At 39.2% G+C, this 15737-nt stretch overlaps 1 protein-coding gene across 3 annotated transcripts in view; it reads left to right on the forward strand.

The window, feature by feature from the left end:
- LOC129802670 (uncharacterized) overlaps positions 1-15737 on the forward strand; it is a 154314-nt gene that overhangs the window by 120873 nt on the left and 17704 nt on the right. For 2 of the 3 annotated variants that reach the window (XM_055848665.1, XM_055848664.1), the window contains 2 exons: positions 5844-6138; positions 6209-6328. In XM_055848665.1, coding sequence (XP_055704640.1) covers positions 5844-6138; positions 6209-6328 — 415 coding nt within the window. Of the gene's footprint in view, positions 1-5843; positions 6139-6183; positions 6329-15737 lie in introns of all 3 variants that reach the window. The other variant, XM_055848663.1, reaches the window with a different exon arrangement.

Raw genomic sequence — 15737 nt, forward strand, 5'->3', positions numbered from 1 at the left:
TGGATTTTTATTCCAATATTTGATGAATAATGAATTTTATCTAAATATTTGTTCTTTTTGGAATATTTTAACACTAAATACGTTAAAATTTGAATATGATTTGAGTTGAAATTGCTTTGTTGAAAATTCAGTGTGAGCAATTGCTTACGAGAAATATGACAGAACTTCGTGGCTTACTTCAGTCTTATTTAGTTTTGGTGAAGTACTAACAAAGTTTGTTCGCTGTTTTTGAGTGATATTATTGAATATTCATTGAATATTGTGTTGATTCACGTTACTGATGATTTGTACATTTGACCTGAAGTGAGATTTGCCTTGTGAATTATATTTTTCGTGTGAAAAATGGGAAATTTTTTAAGACATTCACCAGTGAGGTGATGATTCTTATTTTGGACAGGTGTTTTTCTCACGAAATTTCGTGAAGTTTTAGCTTTTGTGATGACTAGGTTGGACAAATGCCTGGAGAAATGAAGGAGCATCATCTCTACGAAAGAGATGCAGTGAGAAATGCCTTGAAAGGCTCCCGGAAAGGGCAGGGAATGAGTGAATCCGCACGTACTTGGAGTACCGAAGTCAACTCACTTTAATGAATGATATGGAAAGTTTCTGGGCTTCTTGTGACATTCTACGTTTCCCTTACATGAACAGGAAGAGGACTTGGTAAGATTGGTTCATAAAATGAAGAACAATGGGCATCCTGTTGAGGCGGATTATCTGTCCAAATTTACAGACAAGTTGTAAAAATTAATAACCAAGTTGTCCAAAATAAGAGTCAAATTCACCTCTACATATCAATTCATTTTTAAACGTATTAAAATTAATTTTAGTAAAAATGAGATGATAAATAGCTTGCCAAGTTTCTAAACAATCCTTCTGAAAAGAGAGTAACAAGAAAAGTCAATTAGTATTGAAAATATGGCACTTCAAACTTAGGATATCGATGCTTATATGCAGACTGTCCAAAATTATAAGCACTTCCCCTACAACAGAAAAAAATCGAGAATCTTTTTTTTCTAAATTCAGAGAGTTCTATTACATGAAGTGAATATATTAAAGTAAATTTATAATCATTTAATTGGATTGAATTTTATTTTATCCTTCAAAATATCTTCCTCAAAGCATCACAGAGATTTTCTATGAATTTCCTTCAATTTATGATGTCTCATATTAAGACGACTTTTCCCATGTTTTATTCACCATAAAGCATCTTTCTCCTCCAAGTAATTTATCAAAAAATATTTCTCAACTTGTCGATGAATTTTCAATGAATATTCTCTCTATATAGTGGAAAATCCTTCAGCACTTAGGGTGTCCCCTTTTCTCCTTTTCCAACTAGAAGGAAAATCTTGACACATACATACTGGGAAGAAGCTGCAAGAAAAGGCAAGATACAAGAGACTTTGTAATTCAAAATGATTCCAAAAGTGTCTTTTCGGAGAAATCACATCGTATGTGCGTTCTTGGAACTTGCCAAAACTTTCTCTCACGACCATATTCTCCACTATAATACCATCTCTCGCACCCCCTAGAATGTGAGCAGATGTCCCGGGAGTTGGAAGTTTTAGATAAAGTACACAAAATTCCCATATGAAGGAGAGTATTTGGTGAATTGTGTCTTCTTCAACTTTTCCCAATGACTATCATTGAGTTGTCTTATCATCCCTTCCTTGATATTTTTTGTGGGTGTTTTCTCTCTTCTTTTTTTTTATTCACTGTAATACTTCTGGATTAACTCGACGAGAAATTCAACAGTCAACAAGAGTTTTCATACTCACTCCAACATTTGCTCAACTTTTCTTAGATGATTCTTCTGAGACTTCTTTTTTTTTTGCTTTTATACGCAATACTTTTATTGCACAAACATTAAAAGACTTAACATACATCGATGCTTGTATTAGGAATTGTCGTAAACGCAGTTATCTAATTTTCATCTTTCATTTGATCTGTAGTCTTTTAATAGCTTACAAATAAATTCAAAGATGCAAAATTTCTACCGGGGACTTACGAAATATTCCTAAATCGTATAACCCACAAAGAAGTTTGTAAAAGTTTGTACATTTTAACAAACTTTGTTCGTAACATAATCACATGACAAGCATTTTTTGTATAAGGGAAGAGCACCCCGGATCGGAATGTTAAGAGATATGTTCGATATTTAGTTGAAAATATAAGCCTCAAAATACTATTTGGTTTTGTGCATGCTAATTGGTATATTAGTGATCCATTTAACTATATCTGTGCATTTGAATTTTAAATTTTTACAATAAATTAATAAAAATTAGGTTTAATTGCAAACTTGCAATCTGTACCTCGGATCGTCACGAATTCAATCAGGTGTCTCACGGAAATTTGATTTTATAAATCAAATCAGAGCTAATGCAGTGCATTCTTGTAAGAGTTAATTGGTAAAAAGTAACTAATAATTTTTAAAAAATCATTTGATTTGGAGCAACAATACGGTAATAACCTGACGATCCGAGGAACACTGCCGATCGCTGGTACTCTTCCCTTATTTTTACTAAATTTGTTCGTAAATGTTTGTAAACACACAATCATCTTCGTACAATTTCGTCAATTGTAATTTGTTTATATTTAGAGTAGACTCTCGCTTATCCGTGGACTCTTTGTCTGGGTGACATAGAATAATCCGTAAAACAGTTGAATTTTCAAAATTTTATTGACAAATGCGGTTCACGTTTTGGAGGTTTTGTTAAAGCAAATGTGTTCTAATCTACGGTGATCCTTTCTCAATATGACTTTTCAGGAACGTATTCATACTGAGGGGGAATGTCCAGAATGAATAGAAGGGGGTGGGGAGGGGAAATTAAAAAAAGACTGTCCTAGATAATGTTGACTAATAGAGGGGGTCGTCGAAGACGGGAAATCGATATCTCTAACCGTTTGGCCTCTAGCCGTGTCACAAGCTTTCGAACAAATAAAAAAATATTTGAGAAGGATACATCAATTACGGGTACTATACTGTGCAAATTCAAGACACTCTGTAGCCTCGTGGTGGAAGGATTAGTCAATCCAAGAGAGTGTCCAGGAGGGGAATTGTGCAACGTTCTGGCAATGCCATATGACAAATTGGGTTCGAATCGTAGGAGAGCTTTTTCGAAACTGCGATTCTGTAGCCATAGCATTGACATTTCAGCTCATGTGACATTGTCAGAAGTCACATATTTGAGATTTCTGGCAATTAAAATGACAATGAATTTTGTTAAACAAATTAACCAAGACGTAGGGGAAAGTGACCATGCTTTATACTGTAAAATGATGTCCAAGGTTTGTGATTATTTTCTGATTAACAAACAAACCGAAGCGATTCTTCCACTATGACAAAAAAATGTCTCACTTATTAGGTTCATAATCCCACCTCAAATAGTTCCTAGAAATCATTGGATTTTCCTCAAGAAGAAAATGGAAATTCAGTAGCGATTTTTATACAAGTTGGGTCCGAGGCCTTCCTGTATAATAATTGATTCGACAATTCGGAGACCCATTTTCACTGCAAAAAATTCACCGGATACAAAAAATTGCACATCAATATTTAGACGGAACTCTATTCTATCTGCTTAAATCGTTTATATGACTGGTTATTAGTTTTAAAATCACTTTTATGTAATTTTTCTAAGCCATGTTTTTATGACATTAGGGCGCTAGCGAAAACCATTTTTTCACTTTGAGTCCAAGAAAATGTCACTTTGCAACCTTAAAATTCAGGCAACAGGGTTGAAGATTATGTCAATTGTCGATAAAATTGGCGGATTGCAATATGTGTAATTATGAAAGAATCACATCTAATGATATAGTTGCCACATTAAAATTATCATTCATGGACCCTTCTTAAAATATAGGATGGACATAAGTAGAATTTATGAATTTGTTACCACCCACAAAAACAGTGTCCACCAAGTAAAAATATTTTTACATAAATATTAGTACTGATGACCCCTCTATGTGCCTATGATAGTAGTTTTCCTGAACAGCGACATTAATTAAGAAATACTTATGAAATATCATGTATCGAAATTACAGTTTTGGGCCTATTTTTGATTTTTGCTTCCTGAAACTAGGAAAAAAGAGCTACGATCCTAATTTTTTAAGGAAATGTGAGGCTTAGCACCAGCTATTGAAATATATTGCGATGAGTCATAACTATTGATTAACATATGAAAAAAATAGTTATTATCAAGCTTGGATCGTATCAAGCATGGTCACTTTCCCCTACTGTATTTTCATAAAATCATCAAGTAAAGGGATTTCATTAAAAATTCAATGAATTGCATTTTCGAACTCATATGATATGACAAAAAAAGCTCGATTGGCATTGTTAGGTTTCGAACTCACGCGTGAAAATGCCACGAAAATTACAGAATTCCCCTACAGGAGTATCGACTTAATTTTAAAACCTAGCTCTAAATACGCGTGGAGATTCCTTCCTTTCTCCTGTAGGGGAATTCTGTAATTTTCATGGCATTGTCACGCGTGAGTTCGAAACCTGACAATGTCATTCGAGCTTTTTTTGTCATATCATATAAGTTCGAAAATTCAGTTTTCCTTTTACTTTCCTTTTACTTGATGAATTTATGAAAATACAGAACATCTTGGTTGATTTGTTTAACAAAATTCATTGTCATTTGAACTACCAGAAATCTCAAATATGTGACTTCTGACAATGCCACTTGAGCTGAAATGGCAATATCACGGCTACAGAATCGCATTTTCGAACTTTCCTAAGATTCGAACCCAATTTGTCATATGGCGTTGCCAGAGCGTTACAGAATTCCCCTCCTGGTACTACATTGACTCATGACCGATAAAGTCCGATGCAGTCGAATTCAAAATTTCAAAGTCTTTCAAAAAAACCAATTTTAAGGAAATCGGTTGAAAAATAGGCCCTCAAATTGATTAAACTTTGACCTTCGAAAATTCTATATTGCAATGTTTTTCGAACATAGGTGTCCAAGAATAAAATATTCGCCTTGTGACTAACTCTAAAATATATTCGAAAATGAAGGAAATCGTAGGAACTGTCTTCGAAATAAACCAAAAAACATGGTATTGGAGGAGAAGTAGAGGATGGGGAAGTAGAGGGATAAAAGTAAACTGTCCTATATAGTGTTTATTTATGGGACGAGGGGGGGGGGGGGTCGTCGAAGACCGGAAGTAGATATCTCTTACCGTTTAGCCTCTAGCCGTGTCATAGGTTGAAAAATAAGTGGATTACATAACTGATCTTTCTTTCTTTGAGTTTAGAACGTTCAAAGTGTTTTTTGCTTTTTTTCATGTAACGTTCCATTTGTTTTTCCATTGCTTTTTCCTTAAAATAAATTTCCAAAAGAGGTCTTTTACAAAAGAATCCCCGCTCTCATGTGCCAAAGCAAGCTTATCACTAGTTTTTAGCATATTTTATCAGCACTCTAGAGAGCAAGTCTGTTTGTGATGTGGCTATAAAATTTCCTCCTGTTTTTGGTAAAATTCTAACAACATTGCAATGAAGAGAAACATGCCGGAAAAGCATCGGAAATTAGTACATTTTATGTTTATATATTTCTTCCTACTAAAATCTCACCTGCATAACTGTAAATTTCTCTTGAAAAATTGAATTTACCTGAAAGGATGGTGGTAGTGGGCTAAAAGTGTCTTTTTCATGCACAAATAATATCGAGTTAAGTGAGAAGAGGTATTGAAAAGGCAAAGGAGGAAAATGTCTGAGATGGTGACTTGGGGGTATATAAACCTATGGCGGAATTGAAGGTGCATAAAGTTATGAGATTGTTCTCTTGTGTCATTTCCGGGGCTTCTGTGGACGATACACGTGCGCTCTATCCCAACATCAGGTGAAGTACGTGAATGCAAATTCTCAGTCCTTCGTAGCACCCGACAGTCGCTGTGAATTTACGATAAATGCTTTTGAAAATCCATTTGGTGAATTGGAGTCACCACGACATACACTGCCACCAAATACCCTCTGCCGCTATTATTTCCAAGGAAGACACCACGAAACTGTCTGGATATCATTTCTAAAATATAATTCAGCTTTGGACACAAGTGCTGTATTTGAGGCACAATCCGATTGTGCCCCACAGCTGAGGATATGGGATGGAAAACTGGTTACGAGCAATCGAACTCATGGTATTTCTTCATCATATACTAAATTCCCTTATTCATTCTTTCCAGATTAACAATCATTTTGTTACACTAGGCTCCCAGTATGACTTCACGCCAAATTCCAGCCTCTTGGCGGAGATTTGTCGCGAGGACGTGCCCAAACTCTGTTCTAGGTCACTGATCACCAAGAGAGCAAGACCATGTACAGCTGATGGTAAGTTTAAGCATGAATTCACCCATATAACCTGTAGAGACTTTCTGAATTTTCAATTTAGAAGAAATCTTTGAGATTTTAAGTGGGATAAAAAATCTCTAGAAAATTTTGATAAAAAAGAAATCAACTTAAAAGTCACGTTAGTTCTTTTAATCCTCAATTGATCTCAGATAAAACTCTCCATAATATGAGTGTAGAAACAAGAACATCCCATGAATTCAATATAATCCAATAAGTATGCTCTTTGTTTATTGATTATTTATATAATAGAAAATGCATTATTCACTTTCAAAGCTTTTCAGAAGATTCATAGTTCCTTCAACCAAAGAAAGTGGTAGAAGTCATAATAAAAAAATGAATATTATTTTAACTTTCTGCAATGCTTTTTAGTGCTATCACACTATTAAAATTTACATTTATTGTCATTAATATGTCTCCAAATATGCTTTATTAGGCTTTCGCTGTTATTGACTTTTAATTTTAGCTGAAATTCTTTACAATGTCAGCTTCTGTGGTCCAAGGTAAAATGCAACCTTGTCAGATCGTTGTACCTGTTTTGACTCTGATATAGGGTAAGTGTGCCAAATTCCGGCCAGCTTGCAATTTCGACCACTTTTTTTGTTCCTCGAATTTCCATGAATTTTTAGTTTTTACATACTCTAGAGATTATACAATGCAAAAGAATAACAAAAGATGTAGCTTTGGCAAACGAGATGACGTGAAAAAGATATTGGAAGGATTCCCGAAGGGCAAGGAACTATGAGAATGAAGGTGGCCGAAATAGGGCACCAAAGCCATGTCTATATTTTTATTCATTTTAAAATGTAATAAGAATGATTTTAGAGTTAATAAAGACGGTAAACTCTTTACAAGGTTCCAAGCAACACTCTTTGAGAAGAAAGAATTAAAAAAATCAATTTGTATTTAAAATATTACATTTTAAACTTGATACTTTGATGCTTGCATGCAACTATGCCGAAATTTGGCACACTTACCCTATTACGAAAATCATACCCCACAAAAAACCGATTTTCATGGCCGTTCAGCCGGTTCTACGTAGTACAAACGCTTCAGGCGAGAGAACGAAAAGATATATCGACAAGCGGTTTTCGGCGAAGGTTAAATATCGGTTAATCGTTATCAGATGGTGATGATAGATCTCAAATTTTGATATGTTATAGCTTCGTTTAAAAAAAAAAAACTTAAAAACCTCCGACTCCTCTGACCCGAGCAAAATTTTAGAAAATTTTGGTGATTTAGAAAGCTCTCTGTTGTGGTCGTCGTCAAAAGTGTCAAGTGGACTGTATTTTTGAATCTTTTATTGACGTCTAATTTGGCGAGACACGGCCTGATCGATTTTTATATTATTTACAAGAATATTAAGTATTAAGTATTAAGTATTAAGTATTAAGTAGTGGTGGTTCCTGAAATATAATTCCTCTTTAAATTCTAATTTTCCCAATATTATTCTAAACTCTTACTTTGAATTAACTGCTTGGACTTTCTAGCAACTAATTTCCACTCACTATTTTTCTCTCAAGGCAAATTATCTGAAATAAAGCTTCTGTTAAATCTCTAATCTTAATTCTTCTTCTTTTCCCATACCTATAAACTTCAATGTCGCCAGAATATAGATATCAATCTAAATGTCTTTTAGATCGTCTCTATGCCTATAAATCGATCACCTATCACAAGAAACAATGTCACAAATTAGAGTGAATTACATAAAAACGCTTAAATTGCTGACTTACTCAAGAAATATAAGAAATCCTAGGAGCTTCACAAAACGTGTCTCGCCATTACAAAGCACAGTTCCAAAAGAAAGACAAAATGCCGGAAGGGCTCAATTACAGGGTTGGAAAATATTAATTTCAAATAATTCCGCTAGTTGGCGTTGTCGCGTTTCCAACATTTCCCCTCTCTGGTGCTCCTGCACCCATCCCTAATCCTGTCTGCTGGTCTTCCGCTACATCCAATAATGCCAGCTTCGCCACGGGTCGTCGGTACAAGCCCTGAGCTGTCTTCACCATAACAGACCGGATCTTCCCATCGGGAGCGGTAAAGACATCAGTGACTCTTCCAAGAGGCCAGGAGTTTCGTGGAAGTTGTTCATCACAAATCACCACTATGTCACCAATCTTCAGGGGCTGAGTCTTCTGATGCCACTTCGTCCTACGTGTGAGCTCAGGAAGGTATTCATGAACCCATCTGTGCCAAAACATATCAGCAATCCGCTGACTTTTCCTCCAAGCCTTCCTGAGCACGAGATCTCCATCGTCAAAATTTCCAATAGGTCTATTGGCAGCTGAACGACCGATCAGGAAGTGATTTGGGGTGAGAGCCGTATCGTCCTCTGGCTCCACAGACACGTACGTCAGGGGGCGTCCGTTCACAACAAACTCAACTTCCGTGAACAAAGTCAAGAGCTCCTCATCGGTGGGGACATGATTTTTCAATAAATCTTTTAGGACATTTTTCACTGACCTGATTAGCCTTTCCCATGCTCCGCCCATGTGTGGTGCTGCAGGAGGATTGAAATGGAAGTCAATCTTTCGCTCGGAGAGGGCTTCTGTCATCCTGTCTGTCTCTAGAGCTTGGTACAGATGACGAAATTCATTATCTGCACCCCGCAGATTGGTCCCATTGTCACAAACCAAATCACTAATCGGGCCACGGCGTCCAAGAAATCGTCGTATAGCCATAATGGCTGAATCTGTAGTCAGGGAGTGTGCTATCTCCAGGTGCACAGCTCTGGTTGCGAGGCATGTAAAGAGAACACCCCACCTTTTCTCGTGTCGACGTCCAACTTTCACCATCAGGGGGCCGAAGTAATCCACACCACTTCTCACGAAGGGATACACTGAATCTGTCACACGGAACCTGGGTAAAGCTGCCATCTCCGGAACTACTGGGCGAGCTCTTTGATTCTTACACTGCTGACATTCATGCCAAGCTCTTTTCACTGCCACACGAACTCGCGGAATATGAAATCTTTCTCGCAAGTAATTCACCACTTGCTCACGTCCCTGGTGATGGTGTCTCTCATGAGCGTCTTTGATCAATAACTTGGTGGCCGGATGTTTTTGAGCTAAAATCACTGGATATTTCTCCCCCACATCACTATTCACAAGACGTGAATCAATTCGAAGGATTCCGTCCGAATCCAGGGTTGGTGAGAGAGTGAGCAGAGGGCTCTGTTTGTCGACGGATTCTCCTCTCTTAAGAGTCTCAATTTCAGCCCAAAATTCTGTCTGAATCTTCCGGAACCACTGCTTCTCAGCTGCCAACAAGTCTTTTACTGTCAGTGTAGGCCTTTTCGGGGGGCATCCACCAGACTTCTTGACCTTCCATCTGTCTATCCAATATTTCGCACAAATCATAGCTGTTGCCGTCACACGAATAAGACGATTCCACTGAGAAAATCTCTCAATTTTTGGCATTAGCTGGTCACCGCGAAACACTTCAACACTTGTCATAACGGTAAACACTTCAACGTCATTTGTCATAACCGGAAACACTTCAACGTCATTTGTTTTGTTTTCAATTGTCTCACTTTTCTCCTGGGGCCACCCACTCTCAAGTTGTCTGAGAAAGGGAGGTCCACAGAACCACATTGACGATTCGCTGAAATCACTTTTCACCATCCTGGTAGCCAAATCAGCTGGATTGAGTTTTGTGGGCACCCATCGCCACTGCCGGAACTCTGTCAACTCATCAATTTCACTGATTCTGTGACCAACAAATTGTTTGAAGCGTCGAGAATCACTTCTAATCCATCCCAGGACAGTCAGGGAATCACTCCAAAGCACTACGTCGTCAATCTTGACATCCAAGGTAGCTCGAATTGCTGCACTCATTCTAGAACTCATCACTGCGGCTTGTAGCTCAAGCCGGGGAATGCTTGTCGACTTCAAGGGGCTCACTTTTGTTCTGGCGCACACAAATGACACTTCAATTTCACTGTTAATTTCACTCACAATCCTCAGGTAAGCCACGGATGAGTATGCGTGTTCACTGGCATCGCCAAAGATGTGAAGTTGAACGGAAGTTGCTTGAGGCAAATTTGGAGAATAGCACCTGGAAACTCTCACTGTGCTGATCGTCTTCAATTCGTCTAGAAAAGTTTTCCAGTGCTGTAGTGCAATGCCCTCAATCGGATCGTCCCATCCAATTTTTAACCTCCAAATTTCCTGCAAGATCATTTTTCCCTTGACAGTGAACATGGCCAGAAACCCCAGAGGGTCAAATATAGACATGATGAGTCGCAGCACGTCTCGCATCGTCGGGATCTTCTCTCCAGAGAGTATTTCAGCAGGAACACGATGGAATTGTGTCTTAAAGGTGAAGATGTCAGCCGTCGAATCCCACCATAGGCCAAGAACACGGTCCAATTCGTCCAGTGTTTGAGATGCCAAATTCTTCATGGAGTCAGTGAAGGTATCCAAAATTCTCGAATCGTTCGCTGTCCAATTAACGATATCGAATCCTCCAGCCTTCTGGACATAGACAATATCTCTGATTAGCTTTCTGGCGTCCTCAATGCTGTCAGCACTGCCAAGATAATCATCACAATAGGTATTGTCTAATATTCCCTTCACAGCTTCCGGATAGTCCATTGCATGTTCCTCCGCATTGACATTCTTCACATAAGAGGCCAAAGTGGGAGAACAGGAAGCCCCAAACGTCATGACATCCATTTTGTACTCATCTGGTTCGACATCTCTCCTCATACCTCTGTAGAGAATTCTCTGATAATTTGTGTCGTCCTTTCTCACGTGAACACGGTGAAACATTTCACGGATATCACCCGTAAATGCGTACTTCCCTTTTCTAAAATTCTCCAGCACACCCGGAAGTGACTTCAAAAGATCAGGTCCCTTAGTCAGAAAGTCATTAAGGGAAAATCCATGAGACTTGGCAGCGCAATCAAAGACAACCCTAATCTTCTTTTTTGCAGGATGAAAGACTGAGAAATGCGGCAGATACCAGACATTCTCCATTGGCACTTGCAAATCTTCCTCTGTGAGCTTCACCAGATATTTCTTTTGTATGTGGTCTTCCATCTTTGCACAATACGCCTCTGCCAGCTCTGGGTCTCGATCCAACTTCCTCTCAGTGGCATGGAGTCGCCTGAGAGCTGCTTCCTTTGACTCAGGAACAGCCGGTTGCTTGCCGTCCTTCCACAGTAGCCCTGTCTCAAATCGTCCGTCATCAGTTCTGTGTGTCGTGCGCTTCATTATCTCTAGGGCTCTCTTGTCTTCACGAGAGGGGGCTTTCCCAAGAGACTCGGCGCCAAATGAGTCAATGGAGAAGGAATCCTTCACCATTTCGTAGAGATCATCACGTCGCTCCCACATAGAATAGTTTTTGGGGCCATTTATGGGTCTGCCGTCTATTTTCCCCATTACCACCCATCCCAGCCACGTTCTTACGAGGTAAGGGGCATTCCATGGGCCATGGATGATCTCTCGAGACACAATAAGGGGTGTATTGTCTAGACCTATCAACAACTCTGGCACTGCATCCTTCAGAGACTGTACTTGGCCGTCCGCCAAGTGCCTCCAGTCTCTCGAGAGAGCTGACATGTCCACAGTCTGGCTTGGGAGATTCAATTCAAAAACTGTTCTCACCCTTTGCATCAAATACTCCTTCGCATTTGGTAGCAACCCACGAACTCTACATTCGACAGTCTTGGATGTGAGATCGGTGTTTGCCACAGGACCTGCTCCTTGCCAGTGTAGAGGTATTTTAGGTCCGTCCAGTCCAAGTCTCTCTGCCAGAGAGGAAGTCATCATGGTGATGGTTGAACCCTCATCCAGAAAAGCATAAACCTTCTCAGTCCCTTTCGGCCCTGTCACATAGACTGGAAGAATCTTCATAAAGATTTGGTTATGGCTGCCGCCATGACCATGAGCCACAATTTCGCCGTCAATGGCCCCTCCCTGTGACAAAGGTGCATCCTTTGGAGCAGGCTTATCCTCTACTCTCGTTGGGGATTCTTCTGGGTTATCTGTCTCATTCTGTGCAAGTGTTGTATTTCTGACAGAACTTACATCACCGTGCAAAAGAATATTGTGTTTTCTATCGCATCCTGTCCTCGAACAAGTCTTGCTCTCCTTGCACATCCTTAGAGAGTGCTTGGGCTTGAGGCAGGAGAAGCACAAGCCCTGTCGTCTTACTTGTGCCCAGCGGTCGTCCACGGAAAGCTTCTGAAACCTCTCGCATTTGTCTAGAAAATGTTTTCCCTTGCACAGGCTACATTCGGGGGTTTTCTCCTTGACTTCCCGCAGCTCACTACTGACTACCGTTGCCACTGTCTTTTTATTTTTCATCTCTGGTAGCTTCTCCACCTTCGCTGCCTCTATCGTCCGGAGACGATAATTAGCGGCCTTTGCCTTCAGTCCAATCCATTCCGCAAAGGTTTTCACCGTCACAAATCCCCTGGAAGCATGAATCTCCGACCAAGCAATTTGCATAGTGAGGGGAAGCTTCGTGATCAGCTCGTCTAAGAGATGAGGATTGTCAACATAACCATTGTGGTTAAACGTTTCAATTGCAGCAATCATATTGGTGAGTGTCACGGAGAAGTTAACCAAACTTTCCGGTGTGTCATGCTTGACAGCCGGCAGTGCCTTCACCTGCGCAATCATCGTGCGGATTAAGTGCTCTGGCTGACCATATCTCTCTTGCAGAGAAAACATAACCTTATCCACATTGCATGGGGAAAACAGCAAGAATCTGACAGTCTCTCTTGCCTCTCCAATCAGACTTTTTTGCAAGACGGTAAGCTTTTCTGTGTTGTTGTATCCACAACTGTCACTCAGATTCTCAAACCATGCCTTGAAAATGGGCCATTCTTGTACATTTCCTTCAAATTTGTGCGTCTCATCACCCACAGATTGGCGCACCAAGAACTTCTTCATGATGTCCATGTACTCAGGAGTGGGTGTATGATGTCTGGTGTCGTCTTTGGCAACCTTCATGACCGTATGAAGTGCCGTTTCAAATTCATCAGTCGTCATGGTCACTCTCTTCGGCTCTGGTGGTTTCTCCGTGAACCCAAGAAACTTCTTCCTGTCGTCTGCTCCAGCTCCTCTCTGTGCAATGTCTCCGGCGGTCTTCCTCTGCAGCCTCTCTCGCAAGATGTCCTGGTCTAACTTCTTTTGAAAGTGCTGAAATCTATTGACCACTCCCTCCAACTCATCGTCACTTGAGGAATCCTTCAAAGTAGCCTTTTCATTGCCCGTCTGGCCCAAGATGTTTTTGTCGTCTACATCCGGGATGGGCTCGTCAGTTCCTTTGGCTTCTGGCTTGCCGGCCTCGTCCAAAAGAGGGTACTTCTCCAGCTTCATCAATGGAGTGGAAGTCTTGGCAGGTAGATCCTCATAGGAATCCGCAGAAATGTTTGCCAGAGATGCAGCTTTCGCCTCAATCACCATCGAATGACGAAGTGACAGTTCCTTTTCCCTCAAAGAGAGCAATTCCATTTCCTTTTTTGTCCTTTCCATCTGGGTCTGGACAATTGTGAGCTCCAGCTCAGTCAAGTCATCCCCGAATCCTAGCCGCTTCGGTGGCTGACCCTTATTTGCCCTTTCACTCCGCCTGAGTCCCTCCATGTCGTCGTCAGGGAACTCAGGAGTTAATCCACAGGCGCCAGTGCCGTCTATTCGGCGAGTATGGACCAGAATGTTGTGGTCGTCGTCAAAAGTGTCAAGTGGACTGTATTTTTGAATCTTTTATTGACGTCTAATTTGGCGAGACACGGCCTGATCGATTTTTATATTATTTACAAGAATATTAAGTATTAAGTATTAAGTATTAAGTATTAAGTAGTGGTGGTTCCTGAAATATAATTCCTCTTTAAATTCTAATTTTCCCAATATTATTCTAAACTCTTACTTTGAATTAACTGCTTGGACTTTCTAGCAACTAATTTCCACTCACTATTTTTCTCTCAAGGCAAATTATCTGAAATAAAGCTTCTGTTAAATCTCTAATCTTAATTCTTCTTCTTTTCCCATACCTATAAACTTCAATGTCGCCAGAATATAGATATCAATCTAAATGTCTTTTAGATCGTCTCTATGCCTATAAATCGATCACCTATCACAAGAAACAATGTCACAAATTAGAGTGAATTACATAAAAACGCTTAAATTGCTGACTTACTCAAGAAATATAAGAAATCCTAGGAGCTTCACAAAACGTGTCTCGCCATTACAAAGCACAGTTCCAAAAGAAAGACAAAATGCCGGAAGGGCTCAATTACAGGGTTGGAAAATATTAATTTCAAATAATTCCGCTAGTTGGCGTTGTCGCGTTTCCAACACTCTCGTAGCATATTACAACCATATTGACACCCCAATCTTGTCCGATTTAACCAAAGGCCCAATTAATCGAAAAATCGATTTTTGAAAATGCGATATCGAATTGATCGGAACTTCTATTTTCAATTTTGATGAAATTTTAGTATATTGTAGCTGAGGTCAAGGGTTTTCCAACAGTGGGTCGCACTTTGCTCTCGCTCTACCCTGACCCAAGCTATAAAAGAAAATAACCTGACTGGTGACCGAAAATAATATTTTCGGTGTTGATGAAGCAATTTTGGTGAAATTTCAGTATTAGATATTGCGATGTTATAGTTTGTCTTACAAGGAATTTTGAGGAAACCATAAGTTTATCGAAGTACAGTAGACTCTCTCTCAATTGGGCATTTGCGGCAAAATGTCAGCCGGTTTATCGATAGATTTGGACGTCAAAGCCTTTGTAAATTCCACAAAAAGCGCTCAATTATAAAGAATCACGGTAAAATAGGAAGAACTACAGCGAATTTGAGCAAATTAGCTTCATAATTAAGGATAGAATCACATTGACAATAAAATGCTCGCCGTAGCCTTACCGTATCTCGTTAATTTACGCAATTAAGAATTACGCAAATGTAAGAATTGCAATTATTACATAAATTTTTTATTACCGTATAACCTTATCTAATTCTCGGTGGCACTAGGTGAAAATTATATAAGAAAATTGAAGAAATAAAACGAAAATTCGATAAATGGTGAGCAAAAAAAACAGTAAGAGAAATTAATCCTACATTTTTTTTTGTTCACCGTTTATCGCATTTTCGTTTTATTTCTTTAATTTTCTTTTATTATTTTCAACTAGTGCCACCGAGTATGTCAGATTTTTTTTCAATTCTGACGTTTTTGCCTACAAGCATAGAGAAAATTTTCTTTAAAAAGATATTTTTTTTTTAAATTTCTCCTAGTGTGTAGAGGCCATAAACATGAAAATTGTCAACAAAATTTTTCGCCCGATTGACAAAGAGCCGATTGAGTGAGAGTCTACTGTAAACACCTGCCTTCATATTATTTAATATATTTATAAACCTGATACTAACATATATTTG

This window comes from Phlebotomus papatasi, chromosome 2, assembly GCF_024763615.1.
Source record: "Phlebotomus papatasi isolate M1 chromosome 2, Ppap_2.1, whole genome shotgun sequence".
Classification (NCBI taxonomy): Eukaryota; Metazoa; Arthropoda; class Insecta; order Diptera; family Psychodidae; genus Phlebotomus; species Phlebotomus papatasi.